This window comes from Alosa pseudoharengus, unplaced genomic scaffold (genome assembly GCF_046254945.1).
Source record: "Alosa pseudoharengus isolate Yale_2024_CS ecotype anadromous, Long Island Sound unplaced genomic scaffold, YU_APseudo_1.1 YU_APseudo_1.1_scf_14, whole genome shotgun sequence".
In the NCBI taxonomy this organism is placed as follows: Eukaryota; Metazoa; Chordata; class Actinopteri; order Clupeiformes; family Clupeidae; genus Alosa; species Alosa pseudoharengus.
Window position 1 is genome coordinate 30,152,733 of NW_027468609.1, and position 21,436 is coordinate 30,174,168.

Here is a 21,436-nt window from a genome sequence, read left to right on the forward strand (position 1 = left end):
TTTTGTGTGTGTGTGTATGTGTGTTTGTGTGTGTGTGTGTGTGTGTGTGTGTGTGTGTGTGTGTGTGTGTGTGTGTGTGTGTGTTACTTCTTATTCTATATTTTAATGCCCATTTGTCTTTGTCCAACTGAAGCTGAGTTTAAACCTAGAAATAATATTTACTTTTTCTACTAATCAAATTATAACTATAACATTATAACAATATAATAACAACTGCCTTTGCATTGGTGTTTGCTTTGCTTCAAGGCCTATGCATTTACAATACTCATTGGAGGATCTCATAAAAGTGATGAATAGCTTTTTGCGGCATTACAGAACCAGACCAGTCCATAACATATCATCTTTACAAGGACAGAACTAGTCAAAACTTAAAGGAGAAATCACACATCACAATTTTTTCACATATCTCCGTTTCTCGAGGTCACAGAGTAGAACTAGGCTACTGCCAGTATGAGTTACTAGTTGCCGGAGCTAAAGTAGCCAGGCAGCTACAATGCAACACTCTGGGACATGTCCCCTTTAAAGACTACACTGAAATTAATCCTCACCAACTCTGATGTAAGTGAGACCTTTGATCAGTAGATGGCACTGTTGGACTATAGTTGACTGGTGACGTCTTCTACATTAGGCTAGTCCTAATCATCTTGTTACAAAAACTGTGGCTCTAAACTTAGACCACAACCAGAAGCCCTGAAGTTAATCTAAAAGTACATATTACTGAAGTGATCTCATTTTCGATGTGGATCGAGATGTATTTGTATTTTCTTTTTTCATTTCTGAAAAACAATGCCTAAAATAACATGCTGTCACCAGGACGCAACTGGATTGTATGAACGCTATCATTCAATTGCCCTTTACAAAAATCAACTGCACTTATGGGACTGGTGCAGTAGGATACAATCATATTTTCATGTCCAAAATATAATATAACTTCTCCTGTTAAGTGCAGTAGGCACTAATGCAATGCAGGTATTCGTCTCCAAAATACTGCACTTCTTGCATAGGTAGGCCTATAAACCTGCAAATAATTACCCCAAAACGGCACATTTTTAGAAAACTGCTATTTAGACACTTGAAGTGCAGTTGTTTTTGTAAGGGTGGTCGGCTTTCTAGGATAAACCACATCAATGCAAGTTGGAAAACAAAAAATGGTGCTCTATGTCATAGAGTTCAACAGTAACAACCTTGTTCATTGCTTCTTGTATGGATCTGTTGAAAGGTGAAAATATAGCTTACAGCAAATAATGTATCAGTATCATTTGTGGAGGATTAAAGTGGTGGTATGAAAAAGGGAGTCTGGAACCTATCTGCTATTGAAGCTGCGCAGGGGCGCACAAACCATGGTCAAAACATGGATAATTGGTAGGAGGAGCGGAGGGACGTGGCGATGCTGTCGTAAGGACCCAGCGACCAGGCGATAGGCTGCTTATGACCTCCTTCTGCTGCCATCATGTCATCCCGCTGTGTTTTTAAGCTTATATGCAGTCAAGGTGGAGATTGCGCTGTATATTCAGTGTCAGTCAAAGGAGCCGGTGATAGATGAGTCGAAAGGATCCGTCGAGCTCACCGGCCTTTCGTCTTATACTTTTACTGTCCAGGATGGTTGGATAATGGTAACGTTAACGTATCTGGTATTGTAAGGGCCGCGCGAAACATTCCTAGTAAAGACTGGACGATTAGTTAGCTGTCGCCATTGCGAGTGTAACGTTAACATCATCTCTACTCGATTGTATTTTTGTGTAGTCCGTGTCTGTCTGTGCGGCCTTTTAAATGCAAAAATACGTTGAGTGGACGTGTGAAACTATCATTACACAAAACCCATCTCGGCTATAGAGACTCAAACGGTGCCAAGTAGTTAACGTTACCACATAGCTAGCCTATCTTGACCAGCACCCGGGTCTTTGTGGAAAGACTTCAAAGATGTTTGAAACCAGGGGGTTACCATTCGTTCTGCTGGACATTGTCTGCTTATTTTTGGGTAAGTATGCCATGACCATGCAATTTATTACTTGCGGTTGAAATATTGCAATTACTGTCATGTAGTTGAATTTGCTTTATAATATTATGAGAACCATTTATTGTCACGTGAAAGGGAGTGGCTATGCTGTTGCTTACTGTATGCAGTGCAGTCTGGTGCCTCGTGGTCGCCCAAATATACTTCATAATGTATTATGAGCGAATCATTGACAAGTAGAGGATGATCTTCCATGTCATAACTGTAACCATTTAACCATTAATGATCAATAATAATATTGCTATGCGTCACGTTGTTTATAAACAAAGCAAACTGGAAATTTAGATAATTTGTAGCCTACCCAAATCCAGTCTTTGGTTTTTCTTTAAAAGCGCTGCTGGTCAAGATGTTTGCCCTCATCTTATGAGCACTACTTCTTCAGTATCCTGAAGATGAAGTCGTTGAACTAATATGATTGAATTCGTTGTTTTCATATGTAACGTTATCTATTAATTAGCCGACAAAAATGACAATTACATTGCTATTGTTGTGCGTGGCGCGCACGTGCGTAATATCATACACATTTATTTTTGTCGTAGCTCGAGGCTGTGGTTAGAAGTTCTTCCAAAGCCCATGGGAGAATAGAATCACGTTTTCATAATACCATTTTCCACAGTCCTCCAGGGATTTGGGGAGAGAATTCGGTCTAATCTAATTATGAGGTATGACCACATAATATGAGTCACTAGGTCGTTCTTGTATTCAATAACCATAACAAAATCATGATATTGCTTAAAGGAGGATTGAAACAATGTTTTAGTCAGAAAGACTTCTAGTTCCAAGGCCAAAGCAACTGAAATCTGACATTTTCATAAATCTATTTTTAGAAATGAAGTTGTGTAGGCCTTGGTAGGCTAATGGTCAAAAGGTTATTGAGGACCGATTTGTCAGAGGAAGTTGTGGTAAACATGACCTGGAAAATGTAGATGTTCTCTGTGTGTCACTTGTTTCTCTATTTAGATTAAACAAGAAGGAAGTTGTCTAAGACGCTTTTATGCTGGAAGGGATGATGTAGTAGGACAATTCTCTTTGAGTGTTTGTGAACAGGTAATACCATACCACTTAGTATTAGACTGGAGTTTGTAGGCTGCTGTCCTACCATGAGATGGGTCTTTTGGCTGGGAGAGAGTAGACAGGGGCACTGGGTATCAGCTATTCTGGCTGGTTTAGACTTTCAGCTGCTGCAGTCACTTATTCCAAACCATGCAGCACAGCTGACAAAGTGGACACCAGGCTGGTTGTGTGAATGGATGTTAATTTAAACAGAGGGTAGTGACACTGTGGGGTGAGAGAGAGGGTGTGTGTATGTGTTCTCTCTCTCTCTCTCTTTCTCTCTCTCTCACTCTCTCTCTCCTCATGTTTGCGTTTAATTGAAGCACAGCACAGCAGAGCATAGCCATGCGTGATAGTTCTGAAATGGTTTCAACAATGCCCAATGAGATTAGTGCTTCATTGCTTGTTATATAATCTATTTATAACGCACAAGATAAGTAGTTCATTGCTCAACAAGGTTTTCCTCTCGTCTCTTAAAGCCCATGGAACAAAAAGCTCTGACTGAGTCATTACGCTACTATGTGTCAGTGTAATATATTTTGTGGGTGTGTGCGTCTGGGCATGTGTGTGTTCGCGTATCGTGTACTTGCACTGTAACAAATCCACCCTCTGTCTGCTGGAAGAAGGGAGGCCTTTCGGGCTAGGAAAATGAGTATCTTGTTAACGTGATGCCTTATGATCCTCCAATAAATAGTCAACTATACTATACAACTATAGCAGTTAGTATCTGTCTTCATAGTAAGTAATAACAATAAAATAAGGATGTTGAGCAGAGACTATGGTGTTTGTTCTGATGTTGATAGTGGAGTTGGAAGTTTGGAATATAACAAGTTTGCCAGCCTGGCATTTAGCCTGGCTCCACCTCCTAGCAGGGCAAGGAGGTCAGTGTGAAGTGGATAAAAAAGTGGACGAATAAACTTTATTTTCTCTGTATGAAGAGAAGATAAACACAACGAGAGGAATAATACTAGATTGTTTTGAGAGGAGAACAGGGATTTATGGGTTGTGAATTGGGGTAGTAGGATTGTCAAAAGTAAGGTAGTCATCACTTCACTAAAAAAGAAAACAAGTGTCAATTTTGGTACATAGATACTACCACTATTGGTTTCACACATCTATGGTAGGTGTGCGATATGGCCTAGAAACCTAGCTAGTGTTGTGCTGTAAAGTCAAACGTTGGCTCTTTGCTTCTATTATGGTTGGTGTTAGATTGATGATTGTGTATTGGGACTAAAAGCTTGCATGCAATAAAGTCTGCAGTGAAGGTGTTTGTGAATTCCTCACTCACAGACACTAAACTATGCTGCCTGCATTGCTCAGGGCTATGGATGTCACGGGTAGTAACACTAGTTTCATAGTAACTAAATCTAATTAGCCTAACACTACTTTGGTTAGTGTCAATAGTCTTCATCTCTGTGTGCTTTTCTGAACAAACAGCAAGAACAGTTCATTCCATCACAGTCCAAATCAGTCAGTGAAAATGAATGGCGCTTTCAACTGCTGGTTTTGGATGCTTGTCAGCCCCCCTGATAGCTGAGGTTTGGAGCCTTCAGAACAGCATGTGAAGCTGCCCAGAACTCAGTCCGACCGACCACACATCACAGCTAGAATAAGGAGCATTAGCTTAAATGCCCCCCCCCCCCTCCCCCCTTTCACTGGGCTGATCTCAGTACCCTCATACTACTTCAGGTTTGTGATGTGTGATCGTCCGGACGGATGGAGCTCCAAGGGAACGTCACCTCTGCCTCGTCAGGAGTCCCATCATCTGAGCTGACTTCTACAATGATCTCTGTTCTCTAACTGTCTTTCCACCTTCCCACAGCTGGTCTCCCACTGGCGGCCTTTAACCTGGGTAAAATCAAGCCTTACCAGAGGGGCTTTTTTTGTAAAGATGAGGGCATCAGCTACCCGTTCCACCACAGCACCGTCACCTCCACTGTGCTGTACACGGTTGGCTTCGCTCTGCCCATTAGTTGTGTAAGTAGCCCCACATAGGCCAACGGCAGCAGAAGCCTCACCCATGCTCTTGGCCTCCATTGAGCAACAAAGGAAGGGCGACAACTGCTCTCAGGCTTCGAAGCAGCTGGGTTCCATGTGCCGGTGGTGCGGCGAACACACCGGTCATCAGCCCGTGCTACTCAAGCCTGTCAGCAGTGAGTTAGCCTTAGTCAACACTGGGGGAGTCTTAACACGATGGGAAGCAATTGATGTGCTGAAAGAGCTTAAATTTGAATTCGGTCCCTCAAGCACATTTCCCTCAAGCAAAAATAAATTGACATAAACAGCAGCAAATCATACAAAATATAAGCTGACCTTGACTGATACCAGTGTATGGTTAGGTTTAGACCAGCAGCTGTTGCCCTCTGGGTGGTGTTTACCTGTGACTGCTTCAAGACATCCAGAGCTGACCAGGGAACAGCTGTTTGGTGTCAGTTTGAATGGAGTGGGCAGAGAGAGAGACTGAAAGCAGATGTCCTCAGAACCACTGCAATCTTTAATTATTTCAAGACAATCTCAAGGCCCAGAGTAGAGCGAGAGAGAGAGAGAAAAAAAAGAAAGAAAAGAATGCCTCCCGTGGAACAGTGTTTGGATTCTTGAAGATTCTCAGTGGAAGCCATGAGCATGGTGCTTAAATAAGTATGCAAGTATGTTACTAAGCCTAGAAGAGGATGTCCACTGTATACAAAAACTGTTAAAGAGAGGTCAACTTAAGGGCTGGTGATTCAATGGTCATTGAGGCCATTGTTCAGTTACTGGGAGATACTGATAATGTCCCCTTTTTGTAAAAAAGTTTCACACACTGCTTGTTTCAGTCTTGAGGTTTTCTTACTCAACTATAAAAGTGTTGCAATGTCTCATAATTCCCTGACAGCGTGTGCCGTGGTTGGAAGAGACCTCGAGGGCATTTCTGACGTGTTACATGAAGCTTGCATCGTGGTCTTTCAGCGAATTTAAAATGATCACTTGCCCATGTTTATGCCTTCAGTGATCATCAATGATTAGCCTTTAACAGCTCTGGCCTGTGCTAAAAAAGGGCACCCGGCCTGTAGTAATCAAAACCATGTGAGTTTTTAGATGTGGAGAATCCGCTGAAGGCTGGACATACACAGAGAAGGTGTTACATCCCTTGTGCGATAAGTGAACAACCAAGCCTATTTCACATCTTCATGGTTCAACATGCGCTGCCACAGAGGCCAATCAGCAATCGATCTAAAATTACACAACAGGACAGGAGATGTAACAACAACAAGAATACAGTTGGCTGGGGGCAGTCACACACACACACACCACATGTTGTGCCCGGGATCTGCAAAGGCTCTTTTACACAGCACAACATGCTGTCAGTAGCCTGAATGCCTAACCACAGAACCAAATCAGTAAAAAGCACAACATTACCAACAGAGCAGCCTTTTTGAGCATTTCACTGGGGTTATCAAGCAGGCACCTTATTTCATCACTGTTTTGTAGAAAAAGGCCCGTGACACCTCCAGAAGGCTGAACAAATAAGAAGCAGTAGATGATCGCTCTTTTTTGGCATGATGATGCATTTTCCCTCTGCATTCTTTTTTTTTTGTCTCCGCTGGAAATTGTTCACATACCTCCTTAGAACGGGGAAGTCACGGCCTAGTTTGATATCAGTAACATGTTCAATTTCTGCAGTAGCTCAGAGTACTGTTATTTTGTAATGTGCAAGCGTGCGCACACGTGCATGCATGGAAGGCTCGGCCTTCTTTCTTAGGAGCCGTCTAGTGGAAGGTTGAAGCTATGTGTGTGTGGCTTTACATTGATGATATTGATGACACGGTATTCAAAGCCTCAGATCTTCTCAGTCTCACACCTCGAATCACCAGCCTTTAACTCAGCATTCTCAGAACTAAAACTTCTCACTTAGGAGCTATCTGATGTTCTTGATTGTGTCATCATAACTGACCCCCCCCCCCCCCCCACCCACCCCCACCCAAAGCGGTGCACTCTGAACTCGGCAAGTTGTTGTGGACACTTCACAAACCCATGCACAACAACGTGTCATTCACCAGTCCTTATTCCAGTCCATGCAGAGCTTCTAATTCTCTTAGCTTGGTGGAGCCCGTGGGTCTGTATATTAATCTGCCGTGCACATGTCCGTTCTGCCCTGACTCAGAGAGGCACATGCTACACGGCTCATATAGAGTTTCCTCACAATGCAGCTCTAACTGTTAAGGTGCGATGGTGTGCAATAGCTCTAATCACGATGGCGTGCCCGCTATGGTTTTCAGATCAGTCGGCCCCCTGTTGGTGTTGCATAGCAGGTTCATAACATTTACAGCAGCCACACACGGTTATATGATCCAGCATCAAGGGAGGTCGTTTGGGTGTGTTGTTGGATGCTGTAGAGAAATGGAGATGTTGCTCTAGTTCATCATCTGCAGTCAAGGGAAAGAAAGATAGTGAATAGCTGGAAACGCTATGTTGGTGGACTGGGTGACCGCAGTCAGTGACAGTTACATACCATATGATGTGTTTGTCGAAGGCATGCTAATGGCATTATTATTGCATTATTAAAGTTAAATGCATATTTGTGTGCTGAATTCCTGTCCAAGTTTTCCTGTTTTTGTTTTTTTGTGTGTGTATGTGCGCGCGTTTGTGTGAAACTAATTTGTCATCGCATTCACCACATCCCTGTGCTCATTTTGTTTTAACTTGTGTTGCTCAGCAGCTCCGTGGCTCTGTGCACAACTGACGCCATACTGCTGCTTTTTCCTTCCAGGTTTGCTAAAAGTGTTGTAAAAAAAACAACAAAGATCTGGGCTTTGAATTACTGAGTTTACGAGCCATAAAAGGAGAGGATGGGGGAGGGAGAGAGAAGGAAAAAGAGAGGGAGATAGAGAGAGACGGAGGGAGAAAGAGAGAGAGGGAGCATGAGCAATACGGGAAGTGGATATTTAGAACAGACTTGCATGCCGTCCCGAGTTGCAGTTGACACCCAGTTGCTAGACAGATTGCCTAGACACACTTGGCCACAGACTTGTATGTGTTGGTATTTAAAGAGCCACACACATACACAAACAAACCAGAATAAAGTCGCACAAGCGTGCCTGGCCTCTCGTGCAAGGAGGACTATACGTCCTTTGCCAGCCCTCTTTAAGCGCCAACCTCAGAAGCCACTAAGGAAACAAAACAACGCAATTAAAATGTCCATAAACATTCAACAAGTCCGAAAAAGCCCGACCACAGTGCATGCAAAAACACAATGAGGCCCTCAGCTCGGGCACTGGGTTTCCCGCTCTGTGTCCATCACATTTCCGCCAGAATGAGTGGGCGATGCCAAGCCATCAGCTGTCGTTGACAAGATTTTCTTTGGCGTCTCTGAATCCTACTGAGAGTGGATGAGGCATAGCTAAACAATGGTCTTACTGCTAACTTTATTACCCCCCGCGCCCCCGTCTTTGTATACACTGTCTTTCCCGGAAGATGCTATGCATTAGTGGTGTCTACGCTCTTGATGTTTCTCCCTCCTGTTGTTTCGAGGGACACTGTGAGTTGTTGCTGTCCCTCCGAAAAAGGCATTGGCATCATTGTGCCAACGTAGAACACAGAGGAGAATGCAAATGCCCCCTTCTTTATTACGGTCAATCAAACAATTGTCAGATCCTGAGTGGGAGCAAAACCAGCATTTGCAGTGGCCCCCCAGGAACAGGAACATGAAGCAGGGTTCTAGACAGAGTTCAGGGAAGGGAAATATTGACCCGTCACTTTTTAACATATTCCTGTTTGTTGTGTCTCTCTGTCTCTCCTTCTCTGTCTGTCTCCCTCTCTCATTTGCCTTTTGCTAGCGGGACTCCCATTCGCAATACTCACACTGCGACACAGTCCATTCAAACGAGGATTTTTCTGTAACGATGATACAATCAAGTACCCCCTAAAAGAAGACACCATTTCCTATCAGTTATTAGGTGGAGTAATGATCCCCCTCACAGTTCTCACTGTAAGTGAACCTGTTTGTTGAATCACTCAGTCCCTCATTCCTTTTTTAATCCCTCTCTATCTCTCTCTTTATTCCCTCCTCTCCCTCCTGGCTTCCTAACTGTGTTTGTTTGAAGTGATGTGGTTCCCCTTGTTTTGTTTTTGCCTTAAAAACCTATAGTCCCTACTCCCTAATCATTCACTTGTGGGATTCAGTGACCCTATTTACGGGATGAAACCATAGAAAGAGAATGTCGAAGTTCTATTTCTATGGATGGAATCCACAAAGAAAGCTCCATCTGCTTTCCCCCATGTGTCAGTGATAGTTATGCAGCTGTTAATGAGGGTAGTGGAGGTGTAATCCAGGACCAGAACATTTTCACTGTATCTTAGCCCTGGTTTCAACCAACACACCTATTGACAGAAAGTGAGTATAGGCAATTGGCTAATCTTCTCAAATCAATGAAAAATACACGAGCTTCCTCTTGGCCAAAAAAATGTTTGATAGTGGCAAGTTAAATATATCTTGAACAATCTTATCTTATCTTTCCAGGAAGTATTCAAAAGTCAAGTGTAGACAGGATGTCAGATCAGAACACGATTTGGCACGACATTATTCTTGTGTTAACCATATCTATGTTTTAAACCACCATCTGCGACAGCAGAAATTGCTAACCATCTCTACGGAAATAATTAACATTCATTGTGACTAGAGCTTTAAGAGATGGGTGTAGTGTTAGTAAATATTCTTTAGAACTTCAACAGTTTCTGGTGTTAGGTAGGTGTTAGTTTAATTAAACAGATTACCCTTAGAGGTAGAATTTTTGAGTTGTTAAAAGAAAAAGACTACCAGCCATGAAGCATGCAAAAGCATTAGTATTTTGATAGTGCCATTTGAGACAGGAAACTACAGCCACATTTTGAAAACCCCAAATGAGACGTTTGATGAGAACATTTTGTCCTGCTAGTCTGCCACCCAGCCAATAGACTCTTCTCCCGTAAGAACGCTTTTCCTGTGTTTGCATGTTGCATGGATGCTTTGAACCTTAGTTAGAATGTGCAACAAGGGCGCTCCCCCCTATTTGTGGGTATTTACCTTCGGTCACACAGAGGATGGTGACAAACAGTAAATCATTTTGTCACCTTAAAACAAAATCCAGTTATAGCTGCATTGTGAGGTCACCCATCATGGCATCAAATCTCTCTTCATATGTTTAAATGTTGAAGTGGACATCCTTGTAAGGCCTTGTTTGATTGTTGTATTGTTTCACTGTGTGATGAATACAGACTGATCATTTCTGTTTTGAAGTCACATGATTGATTCACAAATTAACCCAATCGACGTTTCAACTTGTTGTGGGGTAAAAGTGTACCAGAAGAAGCTGTCTATAACTCTTGTCTGTTGTTGCCCCCTCCGACAGATGATCTTTGGGGAGTGCCTTTCAGTCTATCTAAAGCGCATCAAATCCAAGTCCTCTTTCAGCAACAGCTATCTGGCGTGTGTCTACAAGGCCATCGGCACCTTCCTGTTCGGGGCGGCCATGAGCCAGTCCCTCACCGACATCGCCAAGTACTCCATCGGGCGCCTGCGACCGCATTTCCTGGACGTGTGCAAGCCTGACTGGAGCAAAATCAATTGCACAGCGGGTGCCTACATTGAGGACTTCACCTGCACCGGGAACGCGCGCATGGTCAACGAGGGCAGGTGGGTAATGGCTGGGGGGCCTCAGGGGTTATTAACTTTAATGACTGTCTGTGTGTGTGGCGGGGGTGTTGAGGAGTTTATGTGGGGGGAGGGTGCGTTCTTGGAGGAGCTCTGTGGCTACTAGGAGAAACTGTGTGGTCAGCTACTTGTGATGGGCTGAACATTAATCTTAAGCCTATTAGCTGGTCCATTGAAGGTGTGAAAAGCCAGACCTCTTTCTCCTACGCACACACATACACATGTACACAGTCTCCATCTCTTCTCAGTTCTGGCAGGTGCAGTGACCAATACTAGTTCCTCTTTATTGTTAACTTTTGGCTGTTGCAGAAGAGAAAAGTCAGATCTCTCTTCCTCGCACACGCAAACACACACACAGGCCTCGTTTCTGGCAGCTGCAGTGACAAATACTAGTTCCTTTTCATACTGACCCTTTGGCTGCCACAAAAAAGAAAGACCGCGGCACATGGGCACACTGAAAAGACACAGCAGATGAAACTGATGTATTGGTGTGCCAAGGATTCTAATGGTCTAAAAGCCTTGTAATGGCGGTCTCTATAGCTTTGATGTTTGCTGAGCTTTCCTATTCACCGAATCATTTGTGAAGTGGTTTGGAGAGAAGGCTACTGTGGCTCTCTTTGTCACGGATCAGGAAGATGAGCAGGTGTGTGCGTGCAAGGCTGCTGGGGTTCAGTGGTCAAACACTGCGATTCCCAATTAACCTGAATTAGGGTTACAATGTGTTCTTTGTGTTCCTTTGTTCCATGGTTCCTTTCCTGTTCCCATATAGGAATTGTAATGCAAAGAAGCCGGTGTTGCATAAAGTCGTTTTAAGTCAAAAGATTACTGTTTTCTGTAAGTCTGTAATCAAGGAGGGGGAAGTGGAGTCATTGTTTGAAGGACAAAGTAAGCCGTTATTAAATAGCTATCTCAGCACTCCTTATAGTATGTGTGGAGAGATTTTTCTGGTGACTTAAAACCACAAATTTCTTCTGATACTCAGATTGGGCTATTTGGTGGTGTGTCGGTGGTGAAGTAAATTTGGAAAAAATGTGACCTTAGATTTAAAAACATTGTCAAGTTCTTTATTGCAAATGAAAGGCTCCACTGGAAACTCTGACTGACATAGGAGTACATTGAAGTTCGGCACCAAACGGAAGGTGTTTCTTTGATTGTGAGGGTTGAATTTCAAGACGACAAGCTGCCAGAAGGAGCCAGTTTCATTCAAGGACTCCAGGCATACCACTCGCCTCTCCAGTTAAATCATCGCTGCAATCATTTCCCTCCAAGTACTGAGAAAACTTTAGCGGTGGGACTGTGGTTGAAGCACCTCCAGCTCCTTTGATGTGTGTGAGCGTTGGTCGGCTCTCAAGGATCCTGTGTGGGTTATTCCCTTGTCTAGATGGAGAGGCTTGTGAATCTGGTGGCTTATGTTGAAAGGAATCTGATGGTATTAACTGTAGGTGTGGTTTCTCAAAGAGCAGTCCTTCCTTAGTCAAGGCTGTGTGTGTGTGTGTGTGTGTGTGTGTGTGTGCGTATGTGTCTGTGTTTTCCTTAGAGATGGGGCCATTAATAGTACAAATAAAGACTGTGATGAGGGTAAGCCCAGAATAACCATGTATCACCTTTCGAGAGTTGGGGTGGAGTGAGTGTGTGTGAGTGTGTGTGTGTGTGTGTTTTTGAGTTCTCACAGTGGGCTCAGACATGCCACCAATGATCTGTGTTCAGGATGGACCTCTTAAACACGCCTCATTCTTAATTACACTGTGCAGATGATTTGAGAGAAATTGAGCTTTTGAAAACAGATCACCTCAGACATGTTAGAAATCCCTTCCAGCTTCCCACATTGTTACCATGTGCTGCATAACCAATCACTTAAAGGTAGAGTCTTCCATTCTAATCTCATACACTTTTCTTCAAAATTTGGCAAATTGCTTCTCATGGTCCACTAGCTTTCCCTTCTGTTTGGGCTAAAAAAAGCTCTGTTTTTGTCCGGTCCTGACTGGCCCATAAACAATCCCATCAACACGGTGCTTCCTGAGCACAGACGTGATGGAGATGTTTATTTGTGTTCTCTTGGGATTTGATTGTCTGTCTGAGCTCAGATATCAAAAACCTTTTGTGAAACTGGTGTGTGTCGTGGACCGCATTATGAAAGCTCTATATATATCACATAGGGACCTGCCTTCTTTAAGCTGGAGTTCAGTAGTCCTGTCCCTGCATGTTATTTGCTCTTTGGGATATTTCTCAGATGCATCCCACGTCTTCTTGTGCAAGTGGTAATTTCACCACTGCTGAGTCTGGAACATGTCTGATTAGGACAAATGATTTGCAGACATGGCTATTTCTTTTAAAGTTTGTTTTTTGGTTTGTTGTTTGCTTTAACAGTTAGTCTTTTATAAAGTTAATGCTTTTGTGATTACCCCCCTTTGGAAAATATGGTCAGCTTCTTTTTAATGTTTCCTGTTTTCTGTCTTCCTAAGAAACGAGAGTATAAGATCATACAGTCCCCACAAATAAAGGTCTACTGTCCTTACAAACACTTACAAAGTATACAGTCCTCATAAAAACCAGTTTAGTGTCCTAATAAACATAAATAAATACTGTTTTACTATTCTGAAAAGCACTAGTGTCTGTCTGTCATACTGCAAGTATACTTTCCTAACAAACGCCCCAACAATTGTGTGTCCACTCAACCGCAAGTCCAATGTCCAAACAAATATGGGAAGAGTGTTTGCAGTAGCGGTGGCACCCCTTTTGGATTGGGGATGATTATTTCGGAGCGCGCCCTCTTGGCGTGCCAGTCATCGCCAGGCGGATGCCGCTACTTGGGCAGTGCAGCCCCAGCTTATGTAAACAGGAAGACACCAGAGCTGGGTGTGAGCAGACCACCCTCTGCTCGCCGCTGCTTTCCTAACTTTCCATACTCCCTCTGCCGCGCCCCACACACACACACACACACACACACACACACACACACACACACACACACACACACACACACACACACACACACACACACACACACACACACACACACACACACACACACACACACACACACACACACACACACACACACACACACACACACACACACACACACACACACACACACACACACTCACACTCACACTCACACTCACACTCACACTCACACTCACACTCACACTCTCTTTCCTAGACATGAGGCAGTCAGCACAGGATAGAACATTTGGGGATGTCACCTCCTGGATGCCTTTTATCACCTGGAAATAGGTGTGGATAAGTAAGTGTGTGTGTGAGTATATGAGAGAGAGATGCCATGCCACGCCATGCCTTAATGCTGCTGTTGTCATTTCTTGTGTTGCAGACTCTCTTTCTACTCTGGCCACTCTTCCTTCTCCATGTACTGCATGCTGTTCCTGGCAGTAAGTATTCACAGAGGAGCTCTTTTGTGACTCTCTCTCATGCCTCTGCCCTCTATAACCCTCTGTGTGTGTGTGTCTCTGCCCCCTATCTTGTTACCCTAATTAAATTATTTGGCCTTAATTGCCTCAAGGTGAATCCAGTCCGCATTTTCTCCAGTTATACGCAACTGAGAGAAACATGTTGATTGTTTTTTTTTTTTTTTAGTATTTGTCCTCAAGTTAATGATCTATGCCTAAGAAAAACTGGTAGAACATTCCATCTTTGTGCAACGAATCAAATCTCCATGGTGTTGCCATGGTGATGAAAAGAAGTATTTTTACATTCACAAAAGAACACTTGTTGAATGGCGCTTCTGGGTGTTACTAGTGCAAGTAGCATGGAGGTGTAGCATAGAGACTGTGGCTTAAATGATTTATTCGCCACCTAATATAGTGTAGATGTGGGGGAGGAGCCGTTCCCAGCCACTCGTGATCCCAGCAGACAACACTGGAGCCTGTTTGCTGCGTTATCTCAGGGTCAGGATATCCTGAAAACAAGCCAAGCCATAGACTCAAAGCTTTCCTGCCTGTGCGAACACACACACTCACATACATCTGAGTTATCCAAGTTTGTATTTAAATGCTATCTAAAGAGTCCTTTGACTTTAATTAAAGCTAATCATAATCATTTGAACTAGCCAACATGGTGGGTTAACTGGCTGGCTGACACCAGTAACAGTTACCATTTGATTCAATGTAATATTGGTTAATTGGGTTAATCACCCAAACTGTTTCAAAAGGCTTTTGACTTACACAGAGCACATTTTTAGCTCGGTGTACCCACTGTCTATGCTATAGCGTCACCTAATCTTCCAATACACCCCCACCTGTTAGGTACAGTGGTGAACAGGGTGACCTTGAATACGTGTGCACTATGCTGGACTGCTGCCTGTCCATTAGGGTAATGAACAAAAACAGCCAAAACACTTAGGGAAGCCAGAGAGCCTGATATGAATGGGATGGGAAAGCTGTGATTTGATTTTATGATAAAAGATTACAGCCTGTGGTGCAATGCACCACACAGAAATACACCCATACAGATACACACAACAGAGAAGACTCGTTGGTTACACGTCAGCTTGACACTAAAGAGCTCCCGGATGCATGTAAATGTGCGTGCTCGCCCCCTATCACCGAGTGACGAGCCATTGATTGCAGTGATGTAATGGCTTTATGGCCTCATGATGAAAGCCACTTGTCATGGGGGCCAAAGTTCAGTACCATCAACAAAGGTGTTGTGTAAGCAGTGGATCTTCCACATAGTGATGACCGGTTATTTCCAATACTGTGACACACCTAGGGTTTGAGTACTGATCTTGCTACTGCTTCCTCAGTGTACAGAACACGTTGTTCAAGATGGAAAATATGTTAAGTGGTGTGAACTGTGAACACACACACACACCCACACCCACACCTTTGTTGAAACAATGTGTCAAACATAAAAATTGGAGAGGATGGTTCAATAAATGGAGATTATTGCCAGTCCAGAGTTCTCAAATTATGACTTGAGGAACAAGGCCAACTGATGGCTCTATTTCCTACCCTGGCTGTTGACTTGTCCAGAGACTGCCATGCAACAGTAATCTTGGAAACCTATCCTGAGGCCTCAGGACAGACTTTGGTGTTTTTTTTTTGAGTAGAGAAGTGGCTGTAGTGACCGCTGTTGAAACGCCACAATATACAACCACTAGTACAGCTACAGTTCTGTCACACACACACACAAAACCGCAGGCATGGGTCCAAGCAGCACCAAAGGCAACGCCACTGACCAAGACAAACAAGGCCACACAACCAGCAACAAAAGAGACACAAGCCAAACCGCAACACATGCCCTTGGGCAGCGACGCACATGCGGCTCCTCCAAGCTACGTATTAGCAAACCCCATGCATGAAATCATATTTCCTGTCCCCGTATTGGTAGAAGCCATAAAATCCTCCATCCAGAGGTTTATTACATGACTTTTATATTTGGCACCTCATATTTCAACTTTCATAATCACATACAGTGGCCAAATGGGAGGTTGTGGGTTTTTTTTCTCCCCTGTATGCATATGTTTACTGACCATTCCGCTTTCTCTCTGTCTTACAGCTTTATATTCAGGCGAGACTGCAGGCCGAGTGGGCCAGACTCTTGCGGCCAACGATTCAGTTCTTCCTGATCGCGGCGTCCGTGTACACGGGCCTGTCCCGTGTCTCCGACTACAAGCACCACTGGAGCGACGTCCTCACGGGTCTGCTGCAAGGGGCACTCATGGCCATCCTAGTGGTAAGGACTCTACCGACTCAACAGGCATGAAAGACTACTTGTCCATTCTATACATACATAGAATGTAGATTTGTCTTCCACTACATGCATTTCCCACCTATTTTTTTTAAATTCACCATTTTAAATCACTGGTATTTATGCACTGTTGGTCCAGGAGCGATGTCATTTTATTCTTGATTGTACACAAGTGCATGATTAAATGACTGAAAGAAATCTTGAGTAACTAGAACCTATATCTGCCTTCCTCTCTATATGCAGAGTAGAGTATAGAGCTTCCTACACTACTGCCTATGTTCTACATCTTGCCCATCAAGGGAAATTATAGATGTTGGGTGTTAGACTCTTAAGCATCTGTGAGGTCTTTAGATGACTACCTGGGAGGATGGGATGTTCAAAAAGCAAGGACTTCTTTTGTGTATTTCTGTCTTTTTTGTGTATCTTACATGAGTTGCTAGGCTTTTTGTTTGCTATCTAATGAAATATCTGGTGGTTATTTTACATATTGTGGGTTGGAAACCCCCCTATGTTCCAATGTTTAAAGGAACACTCAGATATCCCATAAGACTGGGGAGAGATTTATGGGACCAGAATGGGAAAATAACACAGCTGCAATTAGACATGACTGCCAGATACTATTTTGGAATGTCTTTTCTTTGGGGACAGCATCCATGGGTCCATGGGTCATTGAAGGTCACGTTTTATCCCAGATTCCAAATCTCCGAAAGGGGGGAAGCAGATGAAATAATCTCTTGAAATGTGTTTGAAGTTGGTGCTTTTTGACTGATGGAGGCATCGTTTTCCCGCAGGTGTTCTGTGTGTCAGACTTTTTCAAGAAAAGTGTGGAGCCAGCGAAAGAGACCGAAATCCCCCACACCACTCTCCAGGAGACCCCGACCAATGGAAACCATTACGACAACCCCAGCTAAGCTTCAGAGGAACCAAAAGTTGTTGACACCACTGATCCGGTGGGAAGAGATTACATCGTGCACCCACTTAAAAAAAAGAAAAAGATACAAAAGGACATTTAAGAAAAACAAAAAAAGAAATGAAGAAAATATATATATGAAGGGGGCGGACCACTGCCGGTGAAGAGTACCTGTGAATGTACCTTGCTTGGATCTGCACTCCAAGTGGCGGATGCTTGACTTTTCCTTACAGACGCTGTTTGTTGTCGTTCCATGTTGCCTTGGCTGGACTTGCTGCTATTGCTGCTACCAGAGCTTCTTGTTTTTTTTCTTCCTTTAAAAACTAATATGAAGAGTGTACCTCTATATGCATCCGAAGAAGAAAAAAAACACACACCATATTTGTTTTTTTTATCTGTATTAAGAGAAAAAAAAATCACTATACAGACGTTTTTTTAATTAAAATTATGTTTAAAAAGTGTATGTACAAAAAAATCTGTTGCGCTTTCTGAAAGAATAAGAAAAAAAAAAAACACAAAGCCATTATGCTTCTTAACACAAATAAACATCATTTCAATGTCATTGTGTGCAGCCTTGTGATTCAAGACACATGTAAAGCAAGAAACTGAACTCTAAAGTAACAAGCAGTGCTGCAGGTCTAACGATGAATCAGAGGTAAAGACTGGCAGCAAAAACGATATCCCTCTTGATCTTCGTGATGCCTGGTGGAAACAGAGAGAGAGAAAAAAAGGGGGGGGGGGAATGTAACTACTTAAAATGTACTTTCAGACAGTTTTACAACCCTGTTGCATGTTTGACCCCAACTTCAAACATTTTAACAAGCAGAGACGTGGAGAAGGCCTGATGGGATGGTAGAACCACCCGGGCTTCATCACGATGCTACCATTACTGCTAATGGACAGGGTCAAAGTTCATCACATGCACATCTAATTAAGTTACGCTCTTCTAATGGTCCAATTTGCTGCCTTTTTATGTAATGTGACTGAAAGCATTCGTTGCCAGGCGTCCTGTACCGGAGCCCGTATTTTTTCAGAGGTTTTCCCAAATGATCACCATGAATAACCCAGCACTGAAGTCGATGTAATCTGACTGTAGATCAGGGCTCTTCCTCCAGCGAGAGCCTCAGCCATCAGTGGGCTTTATTATGATTGCAGACTCTGACCCTGATGAGGACTGTCGGGACAGATAGTTAGGAGGGAGATATGATCGTTATCAGCTCATTCACAGGCCAGCTCAGCAATGTGCTATTTCAGTCTGTTTGTTTTAGTACGCACCGCTCCAGGGACTTTGATCTGCCTCAAACTAAATTCTAGAGAGTTCTTCTGCTATCTCTGGGAAGTGATGTTTGAGAGACATTTTTGGCTAATAGGGCCTGAGCTTTCAGAATGGAACGCCCTTATTAGGATGCTTATCAGCTGAGAGAGAACATTAGTTATTCTAACATGATCACTTCATCTCCCGGGTAACACACCAATAGCTGTGAACACACTTCTTTACTGCAATTAAGTTTGGATTAAGTAATGGATGAAGTAAACTTCAAACTCAAAATATTCTTATCTTGTCTACAAAAACTAAAAAACCCTACTCTTGGAAGCCTTTAGAAAGGCTCTGTAGGACCCTATAGAAACTGGTCAGCCTACTTTTAAAACTTTTTTGTTACATAATGAACGTTCATATTCTGTCCCTCTGAAACATAGGCCATTTAAAGGCTTCACATATCTAATAACCAAGAGATTTGTACATAGAACACAACCGGGGATGGGCCGGACTGGTTCTAGCGAGCGGTTCTGCTGGGAGTACTTACCCTCAGCGAACTTGTTCTCCAGCTCAGTGTTGCCGATGGCTTTGGCTGCCTGACACATCTGCCTCAGCAGCTCCTCCAGACGACGCATGCAGCGGATGATGCTGCCTGCAGAAGCACACGAGCACGTCAGTAGGGATACACTCACACACACGGAACACAGTAAAACACACGCTGAACTCACCCACACACACATACAGGCAGAACACACATACACACAGGCAGAACACACACACACACATTAATACACCAACACATGCAGATCCAAGGCCGTAGTCATTATGTCAACATTGGGGGGGACCAAATCTGTGGTGGGGTCTGAGGGACATCCAAACAGAATTTCAATACATTTCCTACCATGCAAAAATTATTATTAAAAATCACAAACAAGTCGTTAGTTAAGTCAGTCAATTAGGGTATTCCAAACTTTTGACGGACATAGGCATGGCATGGATGGATTATGAACCCCTGGGCACGCCAGTAACGAAAAACTAGGGTGACCAGATGTGCTCTTTTTCCAGGACATGTCCTCTTTGAGATCTTACAAATCGTCCAGAATTTTGTTATTCTAGAGCCTCAAACGTGTTTACAGTGCAATTGCATTGCGTTTTTCTCTGTCATTCACAAATAAGTTCAAAATAGCCTTTTGAGGCAGTGTTTTCTCTTATGTCCTCTTTTTCACAAACTAAAAAGATGACACAATCAGGTCACCCTAGAAAAACGTAAAACCACCAGGTCAAACCACTCGGGGGTGTAGGTTACTCCGGAACCATCTCTACCGTAGGTCACTAATTTGTGTCTATGGTGACTACGGCCCTGTGCAAAACTCACCCACACCCACACACACACACAGGCATTACTCGCACGCACACAGAAAAGAAGAACTTACACACACTGTACTTATACAGCAGCACATTAGAAAAGTATGCATGTGAATATTTGATGACACACAGGCTTAGTGCAGAAGTGTGTTAAAACAGGAGACGCCCTTCTCCCAGCGAGCCCCCCAGCCTGTACAGTGAAACCCTTTCAGAGGATCCAGAATGCAGTGGCGCGTCTGATCCTCAATCAACCCAAAAGGTCACATTACTCCACTGCTCATCAAGCTCCACTGGCTGCCTGTAGCTGCCTGCATTCAAGTTCACCAAGACGGGGATCACACTGGAAAAAACGAAGCGGCAGCGGTAAGCGCAACGCAACGCTCAGACCATAATAAGTTCTCTCTCGTTCCTAAGTAACACAGACGGTTTGACTAAACTGACAATTGAATACACAAGTGTTGCACTTTAAAAGTTGAACTAAGCTCAACGCTTAGCTTGTTCAACGCTAGCGCTGCCACCGTTCCGCTGCCGAACCATAGAGAACAATAGGAAACCTGCCGCTTGCCGCTGGTCAGTGATCCCTGCCTAATGCTGCCATTCAAAGTTATCTCTGGTTCCACACCCACTTACTTGAATGCTCACAAGGCATTGGCTATTATTACACCACTGCCTCCTATTCAAGCTGTACTTTGATTGTTCTTTGTGTTTTGAAAGTCACTTTGGACAAATGCTGAAATTAATAAATGTACCATACATGTGCATACATGCATGCACCCATTTCAACACACGCTATTGGATAGCACCCACACCTACAAGGTATGAAAAGATCCAATCTTCTGATGAATTAATTGTAACAGGCTGGTATGAAAAACGTAATGACTGACATCATAAAAACATGCTGTGGCGAGGAGGTCGTGCTGAAAAGCAGAAGGAATGCAGGACTCCTGGACAGACATCCAGCCTGGAGCAAACTTTGAGAAAGGAACCCTGTTCCATTTCACATCCATTTGAGCACCCAACAGTGATCAGCTTGCTGATGAATTAGCGTGTAGGTAACTGTAAGTCAACACTGGCTGGCAACTTCAAGCTATCATTTGTGTCTGCGCGGGTGATGACAGCCATGTGTGTGTAAGTCTACAGCTTAACGCTAGAAATGTCTTTCTGCTCATTTCATTATGCCACAGTGATGTGTGGGTTTACAACTGGTAGCCCAGAAGTCACGGTGACCTACATTTCACAGAAGAGGATGGGGTGATGGGGCAGGGAGAGAACAAGTGGAATGAGTGGAATGAGAGAAACTCCCCCCCCCCCCCCCTCGGATTGTGTGATTTAAAAAAAAAAAATTGTTTTGTTGGGGGGTGGGTATCTGTATGATATTCGTGCTCCCTTCTCTGCCTCCCTGCAATCACACTGTGTCATCTTGACACCAGGACTACCACAACCTCACGTCTCAGCAAAAAT

The 21,436-nt window shown here is 43.5% G+C and overlaps 2 protein-coding genes across 3 annotated transcripts in view; one reads left to right on the forward strand and one right to left on the reverse strand.

The window, feature by feature from the left end:
* Positions 1-1,456: 1,456 nt before the first annotated feature.
* plpp1a (phospholipid phosphatase 1a) lies at positions 1,457-17,914 on the forward strand. Of its 2 annotated transcripts, none has more exons than XM_076284626.1 (6): positions 1,457-1,978; positions 8,881-9,032; positions 10,432-10,715; positions 14,065-14,122; positions 16,251-16,427; positions 17,234-17,914. In XM_076284626.1, exons 1-6 carry the CDS (start codon positions 1,921-1,923, stop codon positions 17,351-17,353), a joined length of 849 nt encoding a protein of 282 aa, XP_076140741.1. In that variant the 5' UTR covers positions 1,457-1,920; the 3' UTR covers positions 17,354-17,914. The 2 variants fall into 2 exon arrangements, with proteins under 2 accessions (XP_076140741.1, XP_076140740.1); XM_076284625.1 differs by lacking the exon at positions 8,881-9,032 and adding an exon at positions 4,890-5,044 and having other exon boundaries at positions 1,458-1,978.
* Positions 17,915-17,918: 4 nt separating this feature from the next.
* The window catches only part of mtrex (Mtr4 exosome RNA helicase), a 37,291-nt gene continuing 33,773 nt past the window's right edge, over positions 17,919-21,436 (reverse strand). Inside the window, exons 26-27 of the mRNA XM_076284624.1 lie at positions 19,158-19,262; positions 17,919-18,054 (exon numbers count right to left, since the gene is read on the reverse strand). Of these exons, the coding sequence (XP_076140739.1) occupies positions 18,002-18,054; positions 19,158-19,262 (158 nt within the window). The 3' untranslated portion in view covers positions 17,919-18,001. The remainder of the gene's footprint in view (positions 18,055-19,157; positions 19,263-21,436) is intronic.